The sequence below is a fragment of the Bufo bufo genome, chromosome 3 (genome assembly GCF_905171765.1).
Source record: "Bufo bufo chromosome 3, aBufBuf1.1, whole genome shotgun sequence".
NCBI lineage: Eukaryota > Metazoa > Chordata > Amphibia > Anura > Bufonidae > Bufo > Bufo bufo.
Window position 1 is genome coordinate 94,500,143 of NC_053391.1, and position 25,943 is coordinate 94,526,085.

At 44.5% G+C, this 25,943-nt stretch overlaps 2 protein-coding genes across 5 annotated transcripts in view; one reads left to right on the forward strand and one right to left on the reverse strand.

Moving 5' to 3' along the window:
* The window catches only part of SHPK (sedoheptulokinase), a 51,367-nt gene extending 30,038 nt beyond the window's left edge, over window positions 1-21,329 (reverse strand). For both annotated transcript variants that reach the window (XM_040423344.1, XM_040423342.1), the window contains exons 1-3: window positions 21,161-21,329; window positions 16,718-16,859; window positions 12,154-12,337 (exon numbers count right to left, since the gene is read on the reverse strand). In XM_040423344.1, the coding sequence (XP_040279278.1) occupies window positions 12,154-12,337; window positions 16,718-16,859; window positions 21,161-21,310 (476 nt within the window). In that variant the 5' untranslated portion in view covers window positions 21,311-21,329. The remainder of the gene's footprint in view (window positions 1-12,153; window positions 12,338-16,717; window positions 16,860-21,160) is intronic.
* Window positions 21,330-21,498: 169 nt separating this feature from the next.
* CTNS (cystinosin, lysosomal cystine transporter) overlaps window positions 21,499-25,943 on the forward strand; it is a 35,074-nt gene continuing 30,629 nt past the window's right edge. Inside the window, exon 1 of one of the 3 annotated variants that reach the window (XM_040423345.1) lies at window positions 21,499-21,617. The gene's annotated coding sequence lies outside the window, so the exon portion shown is untranslated. Of the gene's footprint in view, window positions 21,667-24,345; window positions 24,476-25,943 lie in introns of those variants that run through there. The other 2 variants (XM_040423346.1, XM_040423347.1) reach the window with 2 other exon arrangements.

Genomic DNA, 25,943 nt, shown 5'->3' on the forward strand with positions numbered 1-25,943 from the left:
ATGGTAGTCCTGCTGAGGAAGTCCGCCGCACAGTTTAGGCTTCCTTTTAAATGAACTGCCGATATTGATCTTACATTTTTTTCCCCCCAGAGGAAGATTTTTCTGGACAGACCTTCCAGTTTTTGAGACCGTGTGCCCCCCTGATGCTTGAGGTAGGACACGGTCGTTACATTGTCTGAATAGACCTTTATATGTTGGTTCCTTAGTTTTGGAGCAGCTGCTCGTATTGTTTCCCAAACTGCCCTGAGCTCCCTGTAGTTGGAGGACTGAGCTGCAATTTCTAGAGGCCAGTCTCCCTGGTAGAGATTGGAGTAGATTTTTGCGCCCCACCCTTTTAGGCTGGCGTCGGTCTGAAAATGTACTGCCGGGGTCTTGAACCAGACCATGCCTTTTTTTAAATTTTTTGTTTGAAGCCACCACCGGACTGAAGATTTTATGTGGCCCGGGATCAGGATCTTCCTGTCTAAAGAGGTCAGATTTTTGTCCCATTTTCTTAGGAGCCAGGACTGAAGGGCTCTGTAATGGGCCTGGCACCACGGGACTGCTACGATGCAGGCTGTCATCTGACCTAAAAGGCTCATCGTTTCTCTGAACGAGAAGGAGCGACGTCTCAGGAAGGCCCTGATTGATGACTGTAGGTTCTGGATTCTTTCTGCTGGAAGGAAGGTAGTTTGTTTTTCCGAATCCAGCAAAACCCCCAGGAATTTTACCCTGGTATTCGGAACTAGGGATGACTTTTTTAGGTTTATAACCCAACCTAGATATGTCAGAAGGGAACAGAAGGTTTCTCGATCTGCTATAGATTGATCCACCGTGTTTGAAATTAGTAGAAAGTCGTCTAGATAAGGAACGACCGTCACCCCCTGAGGTCTCAGGGAGGCGACCATCTCTACCACCAGCTTCGTGAAAATCCTTGGGGCTGAAGCCAGCCCGAAGGGGAGAGCCACGAACTGGAAGTGGTGAACAGACCCTCTGTGATCCCTTACTGCAAAACGCAGGAACTTCTGAGACTGGGAGTGAATGGGAACATGATAATATGTGTCCTTCAGGTCGATTGTACAGAGGGACGCGTCCCTTTGAATTAAGGGGATGGTAGAATTTAAAGATTCCATCTTGAACCTTTTGTAGATCACAAATTTGTTTAGCCTCTTGAGGTTTATGATCATGCGGAAGGAGCCCCCCGGTTTTTTTACCAAGAAAAGGCTGGAGTAGAACCCCCGCCCCCGTTGAGGCACGGGAACCGGAATTACTACTCCCAGGTCCAGGAGATTCTGGACCTCCTTCCAGATCTGGCTGTGCTGAAAAGGAGAAGGGTGGTGAGAAATCAGAAATACATCTGGAGGGGGGGAAGATAACTCTATCCTGTATCCCGACCTGACAAGATCTTGCGCCCAGGGGCTCGGAGAAGTCTGCTGCCACTGAGCAAAATGTTGGGATAGTCTTCCCCCTATCCTGGCGTCACTGTTTCTCGCCACCCTTGTTTTGGGGATTAAGGAGGTACCCTCTACCCCTCCCCCCTTTTGGGTAACTCCAACGTCCGGTTTTTCCTTTTCCACGAAAGGAACTATTCTGGGTATATTGACCACGAAAGGAGGGTTTCTTTTTAGGGGTCCTATCCTCAGGGAACCCCTTCTTTTTATCAGTAGCCTTCTCGAGGATCGTGTCTAATACGGGACCAAACACGTATTCACCCGAGAAGGCTATAGAACACAGCTTCATCTTGGAAGAGATGTCTCCCGACCAAGATTTCATCCAAAGTGCCCTTCGGGCCGCATTGGACAAGGCTGCATCCTTGGCTGAAAATCTAATTGTCTCTGCGGAAGCGTCCGCTAAGAAACCCGTGGCAGACTTTAGCAAGGGGATAGAGTCTAGTATCTGTTCCCTGGGAGTTTTACTGCTTAGATGACCCTCTAACTCATTCAGCCACAGGTACATAGACCTGGCGACTGAAGTAGCGGCTATGTTTGTCTTGACACTAAACATGGCTGCCTCCCAGGACCTTTTTAATAAGCTGTCCGCCTTCCTTTCCATAGTGTCCCTTAACTGACAGGAGTCTTCAAATGGAAGTGAGGTTTTCTTATTGACTTTCGCCACCTGGACGTCAATTCTAGGGACCTCGTCAAAAATTTTTGAGTCTGACGGGTCAAATACAAGGCGGTTTCTGAATTCTTTGGAAATTCCTAGCTTCTTTTCAGGATGGGCCCATTCATCCATCACCATCTCCTTAATGTTTCCGTTTATGGGGAATACCCTGGAGCGTTTGACCCTCAATCCCCCAAACATCTCTTCCTGAACTGTGTGGGGTTGCTGAATGTCCTCCACCCCCATGGTATCCCTGACCGCCTTTAAAAGGTCACTCATTTCACTGGGAGTGAAGAAAAATTTCCTAGAGTCCTCTACGATCTCTCCTTCAGAAAGGGGGTCGTCGTCCTCTTTTCTAGAGGATGAGGCATCATCTTCTAAATCCTCGGAGTCAGAGGGAATGTCCGCCCCCCTGGGTCTTTTAGGTGGGCGGATCCCCCTGGAATCCTCACGGAGGGAGGCCAGTGAGGACCTAACCTCCTCCTGAATCATGGATCTAAACTCCTGCATAATTGAGGGCTGTTCGTCTCTCACTATTTTAGAAATGCAATGCTTGCAAAGCTTTTTAGTATAGTCCTCAGGAAGCCTGACGGAGCACTGGATGCATTTGGCGGTCCTTTTTCCTTTTTTTAAGGTAAGTTTGGCCTAAAGTGAGAGAGGCAGCCCATTAAATTTATGTCAGTCTAGTATAGGAGCATAATTTGATGCAGTATACTAGCAGACACACCAGGGGGAGGGGAAAAGCGGTTACTCTAAGCACACATCCCCCCCCCCCTGCCACCTGTGAAGCTGCCGATTTGCCCAGGTGGGCTACTCACGCAGGGGCGCTCGGGAGCGGTCTGCTCCTGCTGCTGCTGTGGCTCCTTCTCCTGGTCCGACATGTTCCGGTCAGAGCACGATTTGCAGAGAGCGCAACGGGAAGGTGCTTGTTAGCATTTTTTATAGGAGCTCCGTCTACTTCCGGGTTCCGCCGGCGGCCCGGAAGTGACGTCAGACGCGCGCGACAGCGCTGAGCGTCTTTCCGGTCGGCTACCTCCCTGGAGGCAGGCGACTCAGCGGCAGCTCAGGGCAGGCTTCCCACAACAGGGAGCGTGACCCTGGCGTCTCCCTGTCAGCTTAGGAACAAAGTCCGCCGGAGAGCAGGGGACGCATCTCTGGGTGAAAAGGACCCGCAAGGGAGGCAAGGAACACCACCGATGCGGTCACCCAGGTACTTAAAAATAATAAAACGAGGTCCACTTCACCTCCCTGAAAGCCAGAGAGGACTTTACTCTGTCCTGGCCGCTATAGGGGCAGGAACACACTGGTGAATGGTGGTGGGAGGGGTCCTTTTAAACCTATCTCTGTTCCTGCCCCTACAGAGGTCAGGGGTCAATCTCTCTGGGCCGTCATGGTGGTGAAGTGGAAATGCAGCATTACAGGGAATAGCAGCATTCTAAAGAACCTTTCACATGGGCCAATGATCGGGTGAAGAACATGCATTCCCAGCCACTGCCAGGTGTAAACAGTCCCAGCATTTAGACACCAGCAAACAAGGGCTCCTTGGCTGTTGACTGATCCCAACAATTGCTAGCAGAACATTTCCCTGTGTAAAAAGGGGATTTGCTGCTGAAAGGTGGAATCCGATTGGTTGCTATGGGCAACTAAGCTAGTTTTCCTTTGCAGCAGTTTTGATAAATCTCCCCTATAGTGTAATGTCAAATGCTTTTCATTACAAGCAAAAGGATGCATGGGATCGAAGGAGAAGAAAACAATGTGATCAGGCCAAGATAAGGAAATAACATTTAAAGAGTTACCTGATGGCAGGATCAACCCTATTAAACCAAGCATACAGCCTGGTATAGTTGGTCCTGCTGACAGATACCTTTATTGCCCAAATGCGAAATGCTCTTGCAGAGATATATAAAGACGCATTTACATTCGCTGACTAAGCAGGCCATTATCAGAAAGGAACGGTTTCTTCCTGATAACTGCCTGCTTGTAAGTAGAGGTAAGAGCTGCATTTACATGTAGAGATCACCTCCACTGTATGGAGAGGAGTGATGGCTACTGCTATCACTCGTCCATATAGTATTGTTTCCAGCTCGCTCATTAGTGAGCACCCCGAGTGCACGGAACACAACGGGTAAGACCTCAGAATACGAAAAGAAGAAAAAAGTTCCAGCACTCACTTTAAAGATGTGTCGATCTTTGTCTTTATTTACTGCATCAGCATAACCGGTAGGGACACATTCATCCACCTCCTGGCAATCATTGACGCGTTTCGAACATACTGTTCTTAGTCGTAACGACACGAAAAAACTATTGCCATGAGGTGGATGAATGTGTGCCTACTTGGTTATGCTGATGCAGTAAATAAAGACAAAAAACGACACATCCATAAAGTGAGTGCTGGAACTTTTTTCTTCTTTTTGCCATCACTCGTCCTCATATAGATTCATTGGGGATCATTTATTAGGACCGGTGTTTTAGACACCGGTCATAATAGCCCTTCTATCTGGTGCTGGATCTGCCGAAGTTAAGAAGAGGCGCCAGCGCCAGTCTAAATGTAAGCCAGCTTCCTTACTGTCTTACATTTAGACCATTTTCTATGCCTAAAACAGGCGTAGAAAATGATGAATGAGATGGGCCTGCCGGCCCGTCCCCTTCCCCACTACGCCCACTTTTTTAGACCTGCATACGAAATGATCCCAGCAGACGTGCTTGCTCTTCAGAATGTATTTATTAAACGGTTCACAGAACGCGTTGCGGCATGTCTCAACTGCAGTTGGGGAAGGCAGACATGCCGCAACGCGTTCTGTGAACCGTTTAATAAATACATTCTGAAGAGCAAGCACGTCTGCTGGGATCATTTCGTATGCATCATATGGGGATCGCTCCTTTCCCGTGCAGACATTGAAAAGGTTGTGAGCTGTCTTATTTGGGAACTGTCACTTTTTTAGACCTGACGCGAGTGGGGAAAAGTTGCAGATTGCAGAGCAACTAACCATTGCGCCGCAATCTGTGCCTGAAATATGCTAAATAAAGGCATATTTTAGTTTAATAAATGACCCCCATTGTTTCTAGACAGAAGTTTGCTGTTTAATATATGTCTGAGAAGAAACCAGTAATATGTATTGTATTAGCTTTCTGGGCATAGAAAACCCTTATTCTCAACAAAATAGGTCTATAGCCTGCAGACAAGTGTTCTGTACATATACTGCCTTCCATATAGAAGGTTTCAGGTTCAAATCTCAAAAAAAAGAAGTGTACATTTTTTCTTCCTCATTTAACCCATCATAAAAGTTGATAGAAATTAAAATCTTATGTGTACGGCAAAATGGCCTGATGCAAGTAATGCTATACTTGCTAGGCTGTAAGTACAGTATATGACTTGTAAGTAGTGTATATGCTATGACACAGCTCTATGATGAATTTTACTTTGTTTCTGGTACTCATATATAATATTCCCCATATCTACTTTAAGATCTGTTTCTTACTGTAAACGTAAAGTTTGGGCCAGAGCCGAGTGTCACAGATGAGAAGCATGATTGCATCTGCTGCTTCTACCCTCAACATGCTTGATGTCTAGCCCTGTCAATCAAGAGGAAGAGGAAGCACAGGGGCGTTAAAAAAGCAGTGCTCCAAGGATTTAGGCCAGTCCCCCGGTGCTCAAACTTGCTCATTTGTATATGAATAAAAGCACTGATAGCTCTGCAGCTGTTCAACATACAGATCATCCTATCTGGTAGTATGCCTGGTTTAATAGAGTTGATCATGCCGACAGAGGCCCTTTACGTCAGCTGCCTGAGTGATCAGGCAGCTGAATGTTGAGTCCTCTGCAGTGAAAGACTGCCGGGCAACCCAGAGGGAAGACAGAAATGGTTTTCATGGCGTCTGTCCTCTCGGTTCTTGCATACACAGCTCTCAATAAGTGCAGTGTACAGAACAGAGGCAGTGGTATTTGTCATGGTGGTCGTGTGACTGCACTTCTATAACCTTTAAGGGACAAAGTCTAAAAATAAAAAATAACAGTAAGAAAGTAAGAAAAATAAATAAAAAATATATACAAAAAAAGTTAAAACATCTCCTAGTAGGGTCATACTATATTATAACTAGAAAATAAATCACAAACATGTGAAAAAGTTATAGCTGTGTCTGGCCAGAAACACTGATATTACCCTGGTCCTGAACTGGTTAAAAGGCTGCACAAAATTAGACAAACATGGTGCTTACTTCCAGAAACAGTGCAACACCTGTCCACACACTGTACCTGGTATTGCAATACCACACATAACCTGTGGACATGTGTGGCGCTGTTTTTAAAAAACAGCAGCCATATTTTTCTAATCTTGCAAAACCTCACAAAAGGTTCATTGAACTTACCAGAACTGAAGATCTTTAAACTTCTTGCGGGACATTTATTAGGACAAGTGTTTTCCACACTGGTCTTGAGTCCCTCTGCACTGCTAGAGGTAGCACCAAAGTTATGTAGAGGCACAGGCCTCTACATAAGTTTCTCGCTTCCTCCAGCAGGTTGTGCGACAGCCTTAAAGGGGTTGTGTCACTTCAGCAAATGGCATTTATCATGTAGAGAAAGTTAATACAAGGCAGCTACTAATATATTATTATTGTCCATATTGCTTCCTTTCCTGGCTGGATTGATTTTTTTATCACATTACACGCTGTTCGTTCCCATGGTTACAACCACCCTGCAATCCAGCAGTGGTGGCCGTGCTTGCACACTATAGAAAAAAAGCGCCGGCCAGGACCGTGGGAGCTCACATAGGCTGGTGCTTTTTCCTATAGTGTGCAAGCACGGCCACTGCTGCTGGATTGCAGGGTGGCCGTAACCATGGAAACGAGCACTGTATAATGTGATGGAAATTTTTTTATTTTTTTTCCTTCCTCTGGATCAACTTGCAGGATAACAGGCCGAACTGGATGGACAAATGTCTTTTTTCGGCCTTATAAACTATGTTACTATAAATGCCACTTGCTGAAGCTGGAGACAACTCCTTTAACCACCTCAGCCCCCTTAGCTTAAACACCCTTAATGACCAGGCCACTTTTTACACTTCTGACCTACAGTACTTTCACCGTTTATTGCTCGGTCATGCAACTTACCACCCAAATGAATTTTACCTCCTTTTCTTCTCACTAATAGACCTTTTATTTGGTGGTATTTCATTGCTGCTGACATTTTTACTTTTTTTGTTATTAATCTAAATTTAACAATTTTTTTGCAAAAAAATTACATTTTTCACTTTCAGGTGTAAAATTTTGCAAAAAAAACGACATCCATATATAAATTTTTCTCTAAATTTATTGTTCTACATGTCTTTGATAAAAAAAAAAATGTTTGGGTAAAAAAAAAAAATGGTTTGGGTAAAAGTTATAGCGTTTACAAACTATGGTACAAAAACGTGAATTTCCGCTTTTTGAAGCAGCTCTGACTTTCTGAGCACCTGTCATGTTTCCTGAGGTTCTACAATGGCCAGACAGTACAAACACCCCACAAATGACCCCATTTCGGAAAGTAGACACCCTAAGGTATTCGCTGATGGGCATAGTGAGTTCATAGAACTTTTTATTTTTTGTCACAAGTTAGTGGAAAATTATGATTTTTTTTTTTTTTTTCTTACAAAGTCTCATATTCCACTAACTTGTGACAAAAAATAAAAACTTCTATGAACTCACTATGCCTATCAGCGAATACCTTGGGGTGTCTTCTTTCCAAAATGGGGTCACTTGTGGGGCAGTTATACTGCCCTGGCATTCTAGGGGCCCAAATGTGTGGTAAGTAGTTTGAAATCAAAATGTGTAAAAAATGGCCGGTGAAATCCGAAAGGTGCTCTTTGGAATGTGGGCCCCTTTGCCCACCTAGGCTGCAAAAAAGTGTCACACATGTGGTATCTCCGTACTCAGGAGAAGTTGGGCAATGTGTTTTGGGGTGTCATTTTACATATACCCATGCTGGGTGAGATAAATATCTCGGTCAAATGGCAACTTTGTATAAAAAAATTGGAAAAGTTGTCTTTTGCCAAGATATTTCTCTCACCCAGCATGGGTATATGTAAAAAGACACCCCAAAACACATTGCCCAACTTCTCCTGAGTACGGGGATACCAGATGTGTGACACTTTTTTGCAGCCTAGGTGGGCAAAGGGGCCCACATTCCAAAGAGCACCTTTCGGATTTCACCGGCCATTTTTTACAGATTTTGATTTCAAACTACTTACCACACATTTGGTCCCCTAGAATGCCAGGGCAGTATAACTACCCCACAAGTAACCCCATTTTGGAAAGAAGACACCCCAAGGTATTCCGTGAGGGGCATGGCGAGTTCCTAGAATTTTTTATTTTTTGTCACAAGTTAGCGGAAAATGATGATTTATTTATTTATTTATTTTTTCTTACAAAGTCTCATATTCCACTAACTTGTGACAAAAAATAAAAACTTCCATGAACTCACTATGCCCATCAGCGAATACCTTGGGGTGTCTTCTTTCCAAAATGGGGTCACTTGTGGGGTAGTTATACTGCCCTGGGATTCTATATACAAAGTTTGCATTTGACCAAGATATTTATCTCTCCCAGCATGGGTATATGTAAAATGACACCCCAAAACACATTGCCCAACTTCTCCTGAGTACGGCGATACCAGATGTGTGACACTTTTTTGCAGCCTAGATGCGCAAAGGGGCCCACATTCCTTTAATGAGGGCATTTTTAGACATTTGGATCCCAGACTTCTTCTCACACTTTAGGGCCCCACATGTGACCCCATTTTGGAAAGAAGACACCCCAAGGTATTCAATGAGGGGCATGGCGAGTTCATAGAATTTTTTTTTTTTGGTACAAGTTAGCGGAAATTGATATATATATTTTTTTCTCACAAAGTCTCCCTTTCCGCTAACTTGGGACAAAAATTTCAATCTTTCATGGACTCAATATGCCCCTCACGGAATACCTTGGGGTGTCTTCTTTCCGAAATGGGGTCACATGTGGGGTATTTATACTGCCCTGGCATTCTAGGGGCCCTAAAGCGTGAGAAGAAGTCTGGAATATAAATATCTAAAAAATTTTACGCATTTGGATTCCGTGAGGGGTATGGTGAGTTCATGTGAGATTTTATTTTTTGACACAAGTTAGTGGAATATGAGACTTTGTAAGAAAAAAAAATATAATTTCCGCTAACTTGGGCCAAAAAAATGTCTGAATGGAGCCTTACAGGGGGGTGATCAATGACAGGGGGGTGATCAATGACAGGGGGGTGATCAGGGAGTCTATATGGGGTGATCACCCCCCTGTCATTGATCACCCCCCTGTAAGGCTCCATTCAGACATCCGTATGTGTTTTGCGGATCCGATCCATGTATCAGTGGATCCGTAAAAATCATACGGACATCTGAATGCAGCCTTACAGGGGGGTGATCAATGACAGGGGGGTGATCAATGACAGGGGGGTGATCAGGGAGTCTATATGGGGTGATCACCCCCCTGTAAGGCTCCATTCAGATGTCCGTATGTGTTTTGCGGATCCGATCCATGTATCAGTGGATCCGTAAAAATCATACGGACATCTGAATGCAGCCTTACAGGGGGGTGATCAATGACAGGGGGGTGATCAGGGAGTCTATATGGGGTGATCACCACAGTCATTGATCACCCCCCTGTAAGGCTCCATTCAGACGTCCGTATGCGTTTTGCGGATCCGATCCATGTATCAGTGGATCCGTAAAAATCATACGGACATCTGAATGCAGCCTTACAAGGGGGTGATCAATGACAGGGGGGTAATCAGGGAGTCTATATGGGGTGATCAGAGGTTCATAAGGGGTTAATAAGTGACAGGGGGGGTGTAGTGTAGTGGTGTTTGGTGCTACTTTACTGAGCTACCTGTGTCCTCTGGTGGTCGATCCAAACAAAGGGGACCACCAGAGGACCAGGTAGCAGGTATATTAGACGCTGTTATCAAAACAGCGTCTAATATACCTGTTAGGGGTTAAAAAAACCACATCTCCAGCCTGCCAGCGAACGTTCGCCGCTGGCAGGCTGGAGATCCACTCGCTTACCTTCCGATCCTGTGAACGCGCGCGCCTGTGTGCGCGCGTTCACAGGAAATCTCGCGTCTCGCGAGATGACGCGTATATGCGTGACTCTGCGCAGGGCTGCCGCCTCCGGAACGCGATCCTGCGTTAGGCGGTCCGGAGGCGGTTAAATCTACAGCATCTCCCTTGCTGGCATAGATTTAAGCCCTCGCCCCCTTTCGTCGCCACTTCGGAAAAGTGGCATGAGGGGAGAAAAGTTGTAGATTTTGCCACAAAATGACGTGCAACAAAATCTATTGTGGCGTATATCTGTTAATAAATGTTCACGGTTATGTGTGAGTAGGATTTCTTTACAGGTTCTGTATCCTGACATCCCCTCTTACATACAGTCAGGTCCATAAATATTGGGACATGGACACAATTCTAACATTTTTGGCTCTATACACCAACACAATGGATTTGAAATGAAACGAACAAGATGTGCTTTACCTGCAGACTGTCAGCTTTAATTTGAGGGTATTTACATCCAAATCAGGTGAACGGTGTAGGAATTACAACAGTTTGCATATGTGCCTCCCACTTGTTAAGGGACCAAAAGCAATGGGACAGAATGATAATCATAAATCAAACTTTCACTTTTTAATACTTGGTTGCAAATCCTTTGCAGTCATTTACAGCCTGAAGTCTGGAACGCATAGACATCACCAGACGCTGGGTTTCATCCCTGGTGATGCTCTGCCAGGTCTCTACTGCAACTGTCTTCAGTTCCTGCTTGTTCTTGGGGCATTTTCCCTTCAGTTTTGTCTTCAGTAAGTGAAATGCATGCTCAATCGGATTCAGGTCAGGTGATTGACTTGGCCATTGCATAACATTCCACTTCTTTCCCTTAAGAAACTCTTTGGTTGCTTTTGCAGTATGCTTTGGGTCATTGTCCATCTGCACTGTGAAGCGCCGTCCAATGAGTTCTGAAGCATTTGACTGAATATGAGCAGATAATATTGCCCGAAACACTTCAGAATTCATCCTGCTGCTTTTGTCAGTAGTTACATCATCAATAAATACAAGAGAACCAGTTCCATTGGCAGCTATACATGCCCACGCCATGACACTACCACCACCATGCTTCACTGATGAGGTGATATGCTTAGGATCATGAGCAGTTCCTTTCCTTCTCCATACTCTTCTCTTCCCATCACTCTGGTACAAGTTGATCTTGGTCTCATCTGTCCATAGGATGTTGTTCCAGAACTGTGAAGGCTTTTTTAGATGTCGTTTGGCAAACTCTAATCTGGCCTTCCTGTTTTTGAGGCTCACCAATGGTTTACATCTTGTGGTGAACCCTCTGTATTCACTCTGGTGAAGTCTTCTCTTGATTGTTGACTTTGACACACATACACCTACCTCCTGGAGAGTGTTCTTGATCTGGCCAACTGTTGTGAAGGGTGTTTTCTTCACCAGGGAAAGAATTCTTCGGTCATCCACCACAGTTGTTTTCCGTGGTCTCGGGTCTTTTGGTGTTGCTGAGCTCACCGGTGCGTTCCTTCTTTTTAAGAATGTCCCAAACAGTTGTTTTGGCCACGCCCAATGTTTTTGCTATCTCTCTGATGGGTTTGTTGTGTTTTTTCAGCCTAATGATGGCTTGCTTCACTGATAGTGACAGCTCTTTGGATCTCATCTTGAGAGTTGACAGCAACAGATTCCAGATGCAAATAGCACACTGGAAATGACCTCTGGACCTTTTATCTGCTCATTGTAATTGGGATAATGAGGGAATAACACACACCTGGCCATGGAACAGCTGAGAAGCCAATTGTCCCATTACTTTTGGTCCCTTAACAAGTGGGAGGCACATATGCAAACTGCTGTAATTCCTACACCGTTCACCTGGTTTGGATGTAAATACCCTCAAATTAAAGCTGACAGTCTGCAGTTAAAGCACATCTTGTTGTATACTTTGAGATATTATAAATTGCTTTTTAATATAATAGTATCTTATGTTTTAAATTCGGCGACTTTTCACCTGAACAATGTATATTACCTGTGCTTTAAATACCAGAATATAGAAGCGCAGCCAAAGCCTGAGGCCAGATTAAGATGGGACTGCGGCTGAGGTAACGAGGATAAGAAGTCTGTAGTACAGCGTCCATCTTCCCAGGTGACAAGTCGACTGACTTCTTTTGGCTCAAAGACCCTGAGGTTTTCGCTGTTGATCCAATGACACGCTTGTAAAAAAAAACAAAAAACAAATCAACGATCAACGTCACAGTGTGGTATTAAAGCGATTCTCCGGATCAAGAAAACAAATTTGCATTAACTAGGGAACAAACAGAACACTTATCCGGTGCCCTCCTTTTCGCCTGAAAATCCACACTTCTCTTTGCCATCCAAGAAGACGGCAGCCAGGGGCGTTGCTAGGGTCTCAAATTATCCAGGTCCCAAGCCCCAATGCATTTTACAGTATTTGCTCCATCATACAGTCCCATGTAAATTACACTATTTCCATCCATTCGCCGTAGAGTGCCATGTAAATAACATCAGCCTCTCCCCAGCCGCCTTTAAAATACAGTCCTATGTAAATAATATCACCCCCTCCCCAGCTGCCTCCAACATGCAATCCTATGTAAACATCACCCCCTCAACATTCAGTCCCATGTAAATAACATCACTCCGTCCTCCAGCCACCTTCAACATGGAGTCCCATGTAAATAACATTGCACCCTCAACATTCAGTCTCATGTAAATAACATCACTCCCTCCCCAGCCACCTCCAACATACAGTCCCATGTAGATACCGTCACTCCCTCCAACATTCAGTCCCATGTAAATAACATCACTCCCTCCCACAGCCGCCATCAACATACAGTTCCATGTAAATAACATCATCCCCTCCCCAGCCACCTCCAACACACAGCCCCATGTAAATAACATCACCCTGCCCTAGCCACCTCCAACATGCAGTCCCATGTAAATACCATCACCCCTCAACATTCAGTCCCTTGTAAATACCATCATTCCACCCCACTCCAACATACAGTCCCATGTAAATAACATCCCTCCCTTCAGCCCTAACATACAGTCCCAGTTAAATACCCACAACTCCCATTCTTAGGGTCCATTCACACGTCCGTGTGTGTTTTGCGGATCCACAGATCCGCAAAACACAGACACCGGCAATGTGTGTTCCGCATTTTGCGGACCGCACATCGCCGGCACTTAATAGAAAATGCCTATTCTTGTCCGCAATTGCCAGGCCCCGAATGTTTTAGCCTAGCAACGCCCCTGGTGGCACCACATCTCAGTCTACCTGATGCATCTCTGAGACTAGAGATGGCTGAATCGATTGGTTCATCAGAGTCCTTGAGCAGTGAGCAGCGCCCGGGCCCTGACAATCTCTCACCCGCACCACTGCTCCAAGTAGGCTCTGCTGCTGCTCCTGGAGCAGTAACTGTGCATGCGCCGCTACACTTCCTGGTAGGATCACATGCACAGCTGCTGCTTCGCTCATCTCTATCCAAGACACTTCCTGATGCCCTTGGATTGGCCAGCACTGTTCACATGAGCGATGCTGGCCAATCAAAGAGCAGGTGTGGACAAGCGGGAAGTGTCTTGGACTGCCAAATACACAGTGCGCCTCAGGGAGTGTGAGAAGTCGTGCGGCCATCTTGGAAGACAGACGAGGAGCCCGGGAACTGGCAGATTTGCAGCTGAAAAGATGGTTACTGGGTAACTGTTCTGATCGTTCTCCATTTAATGTGAATTTTCACTTTAAATGGAATATAAATGCAGGATCAGCACCTCGCCTACGTAACTGACTGCAGGGGAACACCATTGTTTCAGGTCACTAATGGTAGCTGTAAGCCCTGGTTTCCAGCAGGCAAATATGAGGGAAGCAAAGGTATGGAGCAAGTAAGCATAATTCACTTTATCAGGGCCCATGTGAATGGTGGTTTAATGTGCATACTTTGCTCTGTATTCCACTTTAAAGAGCCTCTGTCAGTATGATCAACCCTGCCAGGCAGTAGGCCTGGTTTAATAGGGTTGATCATTAAAACGATACCTTTCTTTTGTCTGTCTGTTAAACAGCTGTAGAGATATCCTTGTTGTTATTCATATGCGAATGAGCACGTTGGAGGACCAGGGGGCAGGGCTGAATCCTTGGAGCACTGCTTTTGTAACACCCCTGTGGTCTGCACACTCCCCCCTCCCCTTCATTGATGTGGCTAGACGTCATCATAGTGAGGTCAGGTATATCATATACACTACTTACTATAGCCTTACCATGTTGAGTATAGAGGTTTTCTATTCTTAGAAAGCTAATACATATTACTGGATTATTCCAAGGCACAAAATATGATTAGAAAGAAACCAGTAATATGTATTAGCTTTCTAAGTATATAAAACTATTCTTAGGCCTCATGCACACGGCCGTGTTCCACGGCCGAGAGCGGTCTGTGGTAACCCGGCTGGGATTCCTTCTGACAGCAGGAGCGCACGGCATCATTGGTTGCTATGACGCCGTGCGCTTCATGCCGCCGCTGCTGTACAGTGATACACTGGTATGAAGCGCACGGCGTCATAGCAACCAATGACGCCGTGCGCTCCTGCTGTCAGAAGGAATCCCGGCCGGGTTACCACGGACCGCTCTCGGCCGCGGAACATGGCCGTGTGCATGAGGCCTAAATATGATATGCTATAGCCTGGAGGTAAGTGGTGTTGATATTCCAGGTTCAAATACCGGGAGAGACTTCTCCTCATTTAACCATTATTAATAGGCTATAGCCTTACTATTTTGAGAATGGAGGTTAATAAATATTACTGGTGTCTTTAGAATCATATATTGTGGCTGTTAATAAACCAGCACCGCCCCTGTTCTATAACTGGAATATACCTTTAATACAAGGCACTTACTAATGTATTGTGATTGTCCATATTTCCTCCTTTGCTGGCTGGATTCATTTTTCCATCGCATTATACACGGCACGTTTCCAGGGGTTGTGGCCACTGCTGCAGCGCAGATACAAGGTGGCCGGGACATGATCTGCTGTGCATGTGTGCCTATGTGCGCTCCAACAGTCACGGTCACCAGAGAGGCTGGAGCTGATGGATTGCAGGGTGGTCGTAACCCCTGAAGACGAGCAGTGTATAATGTGATGGAAAAATGAATCAAGCCAGCAAAGGAAATGCAAAGCAAGATGGATAATCACAATACATTAGTAAGTGCCTTGTATTAACTTTCTCTACATGACAAATGCCACCTGCTGAAGTGAGACAACCCATTTAACACATTGAGAAACACTTTTTAGATCAGGAGGACCATCATTACAATTTGGGGTACTTCTGCATCTGGCTCTAGAGGTTGGTGGCTCTCAAATATAGAGAGGTAAGTGAGCGCACCCTTGTGGCAGAATCTTTGAGCAAAAACCATTGGTAAATTCAGTGGGGTAAGAAATCATCCAGCCAGTAGTCAGGTGGTGAAGCAGAGCCAATAGGGTTAGTGGATGGCCGGCTGCCAAACCCTTAGAATAATTTTGGTTTATAGCACAACCTTTTTTGTTATTATCGCTCACCATTTTATCACTTTACATAAATTGCCCTAACGACTATACTTCTCTTTCTTTATTTGTGCCCCCTTAGGCCTCTTTCACACGGGCATTGCGGGAAAAGGTCCGGGTGCGTTGCGGGAACATCCGCGATTTTTCCGCGCGAGTGCAAAACATTGTAATGCGTTTTGCACTCGCGTGAGAAAAATCACGCATGTTTGGTACCCAAACCCGAACTTCTTCACAGAAGTTCGGGCTTGGTTTAGATGTTCTGTAGATTTTATTATTTTCCCTTATAACATGGTTATAAGGGAAAATAATAGCATTCTGAATACAGAATGCTTAGTAGGTGATCAATTGAGGGTTAAAAAAATAAATAAAAATTAACTCACCTTCTCCTCTTGTTCGCGTAGGTCCCGGTCTCTTCTTTACTTCTTTAATGATGAGCTGTGGGCTAAAGGACCTGTGGTGACGTCAGATCACATGCTCCAATCACATGGTCCATCACCGTGGTGATGGACCATGTGATTGGAGCATGTGATCTGACGTCACCACAGGTCCTAGCCGGTAGTTCATCTTTTGAGAAGTAAAGAAGAAACCGGGAACTACGCGATCAAGAGGAGAAGGCGAGTTAATTTTTTTATTTTTTTTAACCCTCAATTGATCACCTTTTAAGCATTCTGTATTCAGAATGCTATTATTTTCCCTTATAACCATGTTATAAGGGAAAATAATACAGTGAATAGACTGTCACCTAGCAACCATGCGTGAAAATCGCACCGCATCCGCACTTGCTTGCGGATGCTTGCGATTTTCACACAACCCCATTCACTTCTATGGGGCCTGCGTTGCGTGAAAAACGCTGAATATAGAGCATGCTGCGATTTTCACGCAACGCATAAGTGATGCGTGAAAATCACCGCTCATGTGAACAGCCCCATAGAAATGAATGGGTCGGTATTCAGTGCGGGTGCAATGCGTTCAACTCGCGCATGGCATCCGCGCGGAATACTCGCCCGTGTGAAAGGGGCCTTAGTGTGTGATATCACCCAGACATTACACCTTGGCTTGTTCTCCAGAATAAGACTCCATGCATTTGTCCAGACACCCCGATTCGTGAAACTTTCCGCAGCCTCTCCCTGGGCAGAGCCGCCAGGCAATCATTTAGGGCCCTTATTATCTGGCAGACGTCTTGTTCTTTTCCCTGAAACATGAAGAAGAGATCTCACTTATTTAAATTATAAAGATTTCTGTAAAATGACCTGGAAATGTAAATCCATGCCCGGTGCACTACATATGATGCCAACATAGTGCCATAGAGGCTATCATCCAGGCTTCCACAGATCCTGAATGGCATAAGTCTGATAAAACGCCCATTCTCAATTACAATAATGACATTACACTCATAGACCATGTGACACGTAGATCAATTGCTACTAAGCGAGCCTTAGGCCTCATGCACACGAGCGTGCCGTGTTTTGCGGTCGGAACAGGCGGCCCATTGTAGAAATGCCTATTCTTGTCCACAAAACAGACAAGAATAGGACATGTTATATTTTTTTGGAGGGGCCACAGAACGGAGCAACGGATACAGACAGCACAGGGAGTTCTGTCCGCATCTTTTGCGGCCCCGTTGAAGCGAATGGGTCTGCATCCGAGCCACAAAAAACTTGGCTGGATGCGGAACCAAACCACGTTTGTGTGCATGAGCCATTATAGTAATGAACATGGAGTTCTTAATATATGTTTTAAACACAATGGGGGTCATTTATTAAGACCAGCGTTTTAGACGCTGGTCTTAAAGGGTTTCTGTCACCAGATTTAACCCTATTAAGCTAGCTGACCTTAGCGATGTGCTAATGTAAGCTTAACCTAACTAGCCTGTTCCTACTTTTATCTATGCCCCCGTTACGCCAGAAATCTAACTTTTATAATATGCTAATTAGCCTCTGGGAGCAGGGGGGGGGGGGGGAGTTGTTCCTGCTCCTAGAGGCTCCGTTCTCCCGCCTTTGTCGCCTTCCTTCAAGTCCTGATTGACAGGGCCAGGCAGCGCTCGCATCTGTCTGCCAGTCCTGTGCTCTGGTGAAATCTCTCGCCGTTTAGCATTCGGCGCAGGCACGGTGAGGGAAAGACGCTCGCAGGCTGCCAGCTTCCTCACCGCACCTGCGCCGAATGCTAAACGGCGAGAGATTTCACCAGAGCACAGGACTGGCAGACGGATGCGAGGACTGCCTGGCCCTGTCAATCAGGACTTGAAGGAAGGCGACGAAGGTGGGAGAATGAAGCCTCTAGGAGCAGGAACAACAACACGAACTAACGTTATATTCTTTCCACGAGATGTCCCTACAACCATACAGACCCCTCACTATAATCAAATAATATATATAGTGTATTGGTGCTCGACTTGAGTCATTAGAGCAGGTGGGTTTGGGTAAGACCCCACCACCCCTAACCCACCTATCTCCTCTTCTCTTGCATTGCCTTTACATACATGCAGACAACTGTGTCTGCATGATGAACCCTTGAGCAGACTCTGCACATACTTCCCCCCACCCACATCTCACCATCCTCTGGCGCCTCAAGTTTTTCAGGTCTTCTGGATTCCCTTCCACTAGATTCGAATAACCCTCAAACTCTCCTTGTGTCTGGTACCACAGCTCAACTCCATTGAAGTGAATGGGGCACAGCTGTAATACCACACATGACCTGAGGACAGATGTGGTGCTCTTTTTGGATGACAACAGCCATGTTTTTCTAGTCCTGGACAACCCCTGGAAGCAGCTTTGCAGTAATACAATTTGAAAAAAAAAAAAGACTTCTGTCCTTTCAGTTCGGCCTATTATCCTGCAGTGTTGATCCAGAGGAATGGAAAAAAAAGGAGACGCCAATTTTCCTCATCTTGGGGAAAAAATTCCTTCCTTACTCCAAATCTGGCAATTACTTTTCCAGTAATCTAGTAACTATGGCGAACTCACCATCACCACCTCCTCATGCAGAGTTCCATAGTCTCACTGCTCTTACCGTAAAGAATCCTCTTCTATGTTACCCCTAGCAACCAATCAGATTCCACCTTTTATTTTTTTCAGAGCTCCTTTTGAAAATGATAGGATCAATTTGATTGGTTGCTATGGGCAACTAAGGGTACTTTCACACTAGCGTTATTCTTTTCCGGCACTGAGTTCCGTCCTAGGGTCTCTTTACCGGAAAATAACTGATCAGTTTTATCCCCATGCATTCTGAATGGAGAGCATTCCGTTCAGGATGCATCAGGATGTCTTCAGTTCAGTCTTTTTTACTTTTCAGGATGGAGATAATACCGCAGCATGCTGCTGTTTTATCTCCGTCCAAAATTCCGTAACACTTGCCAGAATGCCGGATCCGGCAATTTATCCCATTGACATGCATTAATGCCGGATCCGGCCCCCAGTGTTCTGGCAAAACGGATCCGGCATTGCGGTCTGCGCATGCTCAAACCGCAAAAAATGTGAAAAAGATAAATGCCGGATCCGTTTTTCCGGATGACACCGGAGAGACGGATCCGGCATTTCAATGCATTTGTCATACGGATCAGGATCCTGATCCGTCTGACAAATGCCATCAGTTTGCATGCATTTTGACGGATCCGGCAGGCAGTTACGGCGATGGAAATGTCTGCCGGAATCCTCTGCCGCAAGTGTGAAAGTAGCCTAAAACTGTTTTCCTTTACCCCAGTTCTGATAAATCTCCCGCAATGTCACAATGACAGAAAGCGACTCAGTCTAGTCTCTAACTCCTGACATAACAATTCTGGAGCATCTTTTCTTAGAAAGTTATGGTACAAAATGTCTCTGTTGTTCCTCTGGGAAATGTATGAACAAATTCAGAAACCCTTGTCAGATGGGTGTGCACCTACATAGAAAGGCACTGAACAGAGCTGGAGTGTGCATGGGCACAATTTAGTCATGTATTTCCAGGGGGAATAACAGAGGAAAGGTCCTAATCAGCATTCTGATTTAAAAAAAATCCCTATGTGGTATTTTATACAAAGGTTGGGGACCTACTAAAAGGAATGACAGAATGGAATGCCCATAGAGAATAATGGAAATGTAATATTTGAATTAGAGACAAATAATTATAACCGTTTTCTATAGAATGCAAAGGTGAATGACATAATGGAATGCCCATAGACTATAATGGGAGGCAAAATTTGAATGTCCGGCACATTTCTCGCAGCCTTAAATACGCTGCGTATGCGCTCAGTGTGACCCTACCCTAAGGGTGTATTCAAACGTACCGTATTCTGTATATATTTGATACTTTATATTTGACGTTGTGTTCAGTCATTCTATAGAAAACAGCTTTAATCCCAGATAGTTTTAAATTTACAATGTGCTACTCTACCCAGGGAACACTTGCGGCAAAGGTTAACTTCCTACATAACACAGATTTACCTGCAAATAAGCTCATAGTTTACTTCCCAATATTGTCTATGGGCATTCCATTGTGTCATTTCATAGAAATCAATGATAATCCCACTTAATCTCAATTTTAATAATCCCACTGAATTTGAAGAGTAAGCCTGCTAAAGATTTAATTCATATGTTAAATGGTTCAGACACCAAGTCACGTTTTACTACCCATTATAGTCTATGGGCATTCCATTATGTCACTCACCTTTGCTTTCATTAGAAAACAGATATAATCCAAGGTAATTTTCATTTTACAATATGCTACTCTACCCAGGGAACACTTGCTGCAAAGGTTAATGTCCTACATAACACAGATTTACCTGCAAATGAGCTCATAGTTTACTTCCTATTATAGTCTATAGGCATTTCTTTGTGTCATTCCTCTTGTCATTTCATAGAAACCAATGATAATCCCACTTAATCTCAATTCTAAATAATCCCACTGAATTTGAAGAGTAAACCTGCTACAGATGTATTTGATATGTTGAATGGTTCAGGCACCAAGTCACGTTTTACTTCCCATTATAGTCTATGGGCATTCCACCTTTGCATTCTAAAGAAAACGGTTATAATCCAAGGTAATTTTCATTTTACAATGTGCTACTCTACCCAGGGAACACTTGCGGCAAAGGTTAATGTCCTACATAAAACAGATTTACCTGCAAATAAGCTCATAGTTTACTTCCTATTATAGTCTATAGGCATTCCTTTGTGTCATTCACCCTCGTCATTCTGCAGAAAACAGTGATAATTCCCCTTAATCTGAACATTAAATAATCTCACTGAACTTGGAGAGTAAGCCTGCTAAATAATTATTAGATATGTCAAATGGATTTGTCTCTAAATCAAATATTACATTTCCATTATTCTCTATGGGCATTCCACTCTGTCATTCCTTTTAGTAGGTCCCCCTTGTAGGTTCATGTTGTGCCATACATTGCACTGACGCCCCACACTCAGTATTTACCAGCCTCTGTTCACGTATGTAGATGTTACTGCTGTAGAACTAAAGGTCCCAGCATGCCCTGACCAGTGCAGGAGCAGTGAGCTGCCTCACCTGGGCTCCACACTCACTCTCCAGCCCTGCCCTCGTGTCCCGGGTCTCTTGGTGCAGCACCTCCCTGGCATCAGGCTCCAGTAACACGGCCTTCACTGAACTCGTGCCCACGTCAATGCCCAGAACTAAAGAGCTCCCTTCCAGCTCCATCTCGCAAGGCTGTCACTGACAGCGGCCGGGACAGCCCTCACACTGCAGTAAAATGTCTCTGCTACAGGGGCCATTTTACCGTGGCTCTACCGTTCACTTTACTGCAAAATGATCTTCAGAAAAATGGCGCCTCTGCGGGATCGAAGGACGTTTTTTGAGCTCAATTTTCCTCTCCGTTCCAGGTATGAGGTAAACAAGGAAGAAGACGGAGCTTGCTGACAATGTTGACAATTGAGGAACTGGTCAGCTGTATGAGGTGCCTGGTCTGCTGATAGGAAGCGCTGGACGAGGAGAGGTCCGCACACAGGTCAGTGTCCTGTAGACTGGACAGGTTGCCATAGTGACATTGGTTATTGGTAAGAGCAGTAAATGCAGAGGGAGCTGATGAGCCAGACCGGGCTGTGATTACTGGGAGAATACTGGGGAGATGTGATGTCGGCAGGAACACGTGTTCATGACTTTGTGTCGGCACTTGATTACTCCTGGCTTAGGTGCTAGTGGAGAGAGGTAGGTTTCAGGTAACCCTAATCCTAAACCTAACCCTTATAGTAATCCTAATCCTATACTAAAACTAATATTAACCCCTATACTAAACCCAATACCTAACCGGTATACTAAACCTAATACTAAATCCTATAGTAAGCCTAATCCTATTACTAATCCTAACCCCTATAGTAACCCTAATCCTAAGGCCTCATGCACACGACTGTTGTTTTCTTCCGTGTCCGTTGTTCAGTTTTTCGTGATTTTCTGCGGAGCCATTGGCTTTCAATGGGTCCGTTGAAAACTCGGCTAATGCACCGTTTGTCATCCGCGTCCGTGATCCGTGGTTCCAGTCCGTCCAAAAAATATAACCTGTCCTATTTTTTCCGCGGATAACGGTTCGTGGACGCATTCAAGTCAACGGGTCTGCGAAAAAACGCGGAGGCACACAAGATTGTCGTCCGCGGCCGTTTTTTTCCTATCATTTGCATGGCAAACTTGAGTTAGACTTTTTTTTTTACTTTCCTTCATGTCTGGTGATCCTCCAAAAATCAAGGAAGACACACGGAAACAAAAACTGAACAACGGAACCCCATTTTGCAGAACGGAACACAACAACGGTCGTGTGCATGAGGCCTAACCCCTATACTAAACCTAATACTAACCGGTATACTAAAACTAATATTAATGCTAATTAATTGTAGGTGTGGGGGGCACTCGTCTGTCCCTGGCTGCATATATTGATAGCAATATGTATAGTATGGACATATATTCCTTTAGGTGCTCTCCAATATCCAGAAACGTATAGAACAATCTAAATATATCTCAATGTCATGTAGATTTCTTTGTTGGAAACCTAAAAATGCTGGAAAGATGTCATACGACTGTTGTCAGAAAATAACACTTGATAATAATATAAAAGTTGCAACCGATTTATTTGATAATTATAATAAAGACAATAAGTAAAAACAGATCAAAAGAAAGATTTAAAAAAAGTAGAAAAAGTAAAAATATAAAAAATGGAAAAAGTATAAAAAAGTAAGATAGTAAGTGAATTGTTATTATGTATAAAGAGCCACTTCTCCCTGGCTGCGATTGCATCCAATCAGAGCGCCCCGCTCTTAGCCAGGGAGAAGGAGCTCAAGTTCTCACGAGATTCCCGAGAACTTGAGCTTTTACACATCCCGAGCTGTGCGCCATCTCGGAGTCCCCGGCAGAGAGCATTGCAGCGGCGGCGTCCTGTGGGGAAGTATGGAAAACGAGCAACTTGTTCAACCTTTACTAATACTCCCCCTAGGCAAACGAGCATGATGTTAGTTTTACAAATTTACCTCCCACCACCCCCTAAGGGACTCCAAGATGGCGCACGGCTCGGGATGTGACCCATTCATTTCTATGGGGCTGTGCACACGAGCGGTGATTTTCACACATCACTTGTGCGCTGCGTGAAAATCGCAGCATGCTCCTCTTTGTGCGTTTTTCACGTAACGCAGGCCCCATAGAAATGAATGGGGTTGCGTAAAAATCTCAAGCATCCGCAAGCAAGTGCGGATGCGGTGCGATTTTCACGCATGGTTGCTAGGAAACGATCGGGATGGAGACCCGATCATTATTATTTCCCCTTATAACATGGTTATAAGGGAAAATAATAGCATTCTGAATACAGAATGCATAGTAAAACAGCGCTGGAGGGGTTAATTTTTTTTTATTTAACTCGCCTTAGTCCACTTGATCGCGCAGCCGGCATCTCCTTCTGTCTCCTTTGTTGAATAGGACCTGTGGTGAGCATTCATTATAGGTCAAGGACCTTTGATGACGTCACTCCGGTCATCACATGGTACGTCACATGATCTTTTACCATGGTGATTTTTTTAACCCCTCCAGCGATGTTTTACTATGCATTCTGTATTCAGAATGCTATTATTTCCCCTTATAACTATGTTATAAGGGAAAATAATACAAGCTACAGAACACCGATCCCAAGCCCGAACTTCTGTGAAGAAGTTTGGGTTTGGGTACCAAACATGCGCGATTTTTCTCACGCGAGTGCAAAACGCATTACAATGTTTTGCACTCGCGCGGAAAAATCGCGGGTGTTCCCGCAACGCACCCACACATTTTCCCGCAACGCCCGTGTGAAAGAGGCCTAAAAGCTCAAGTTCTCGCGAATCTAAGAGTGGGGCGCTCTGATTGGATGCGCTCGCAGCCAGGGAGAAGATAACCGCACCCAGGACAAATTCAAGTCCCCCCGTCCCCCCAGTTAAACCAAATCACCTCATTAGCATATGAGGCGCCAAAACAAAAGGTGACAAGTGGACGAAAGGAGAGAGGGGGGTTCTTTGAAAAAAAAAAAAAAAAAGCGGAAATATAGAGCGCTCTGAGTGCAATGATGTCAAGTTATATATATTGATTCATATTTATCCTTAATTGGATAGTAACGCACTCTTATATTTATATAATTGATGATCTTATTGTAAAATCTAGAGCTGCTTGGTTGGACTGGGATAAGATGTGTGGATAGTACACTGGTTGGTATATCCAAAGATATCCATTTTGCGGACAAGATACCGCTGAAGCTCCCGCCCTCGTGGGACGCCACGTTAGGAGCAGGCGAGCACAGCGGAGAACACGAGTACACATCGCGGCCGGCAACTCCCGATCTGAACAATATCTACAGGACGGGTAACGTAATAATATAAAGACTGCATTACCTAGGAGTAGATATTATAGAACATTTAAATCTGCACTGGCAGAAACATACTTATCGGTATTTGGGAGATAAAGAACTCCCTTTGGATATACCAACCAGTGTACTATCCACACATCTCATCCCAGTCCAACCAAGCAGCTCTAGATTACCCAGAGACAGGCTGTAATCTTATTTGGATTTTACAATAAGATCATCAATTATATAAATATAAGAGTGCGTTACTAACCAATTAAGGATAAATATGAATCAATATCTATAACTTGACATCATTGCACTCAGAGCGCTCTATATTTTTTATTTAAGTGCAATAGCGCCATCTTTTGAACGTACATATAAAGACTATCACCCACCATAGCAGGGAAAGAACATTTCTATTAAGTGGATTCCCAATGAAGTGACTCTTTATACATAACATAACAATTCACTTACTATCTTACTTTTTTTTAATACTTTTTCCATTTTTTATATTTTTACTTTTTCTACTTTTTTTAAATCTTTCTCTTGATCTGTTTTTACTTATTGTCTTTATTATAATTATCAAATAAATCGGTTGCAACTTTTATATTATTATCAAGTGTTATTTTCTGACAACAGTCGTATGACATCTTTCCAGCATTTTTAGGTTTCCAACAAAGAAATCTACATGACATTGAGATATATTTAGATTGTTATATACGTTTCTGGATATTGGAGAGCACCTAAAGGAATATATGTCCATACTATACATATTGCTATCAATATATGCAGCCAGGGACAGACGAGTGCCCCCCCACAGCTACAATTAATTAGCATTAATTTTATTCTGCAACATTGGGGTGAGTCGCGGGGAGTTCACCGCTCCATATCTGTCCAAACCAGGTGTAGCCACTGACACATCCACATAAAACTAATATTAACCCTTATACTAAACCCAATACCTAACCCTAATACTAACCGGTATACTAAACCTAACCCTGAGGTCCCTTTCACACGAGCGAGTTTTCCGCGTGGGTGCAATGCGTGAGGTGAACGCATTGCACCCGCACTGAATCCGGACCCATTCATTTCTATGGGGCTGTGCACATGAGCGGTGATTTTCACGCATCACTTGTGCTTTGCATGAAAATCGCAGCAGGCTCTATATTGTGCATTTTTCACGCAACGCAGGCCCCATAGAAGTGAATGGGGCTGCGTGAAAATCTCAAGCATCCGTAAGCAAGTGCGGATGCGGTGCGATTTTCACGCATGGTTGCTAGGTGACGATCGAGATGGGGACCCGATCATTATTATTTTCCCTTATAACATGGTTATAAGGAAAAATAATAGCATTCTGTATACAGAATGCTAAGTAAATTAGGGATGGAGGGGTTAAAAAATAAATTAAACTCAACTCATCCACTTGTTCGCGCAGCCCGGCTTCTCTTCTTTCTTCTTCTTTGAGAACCTGGGAGAAAAGGACCT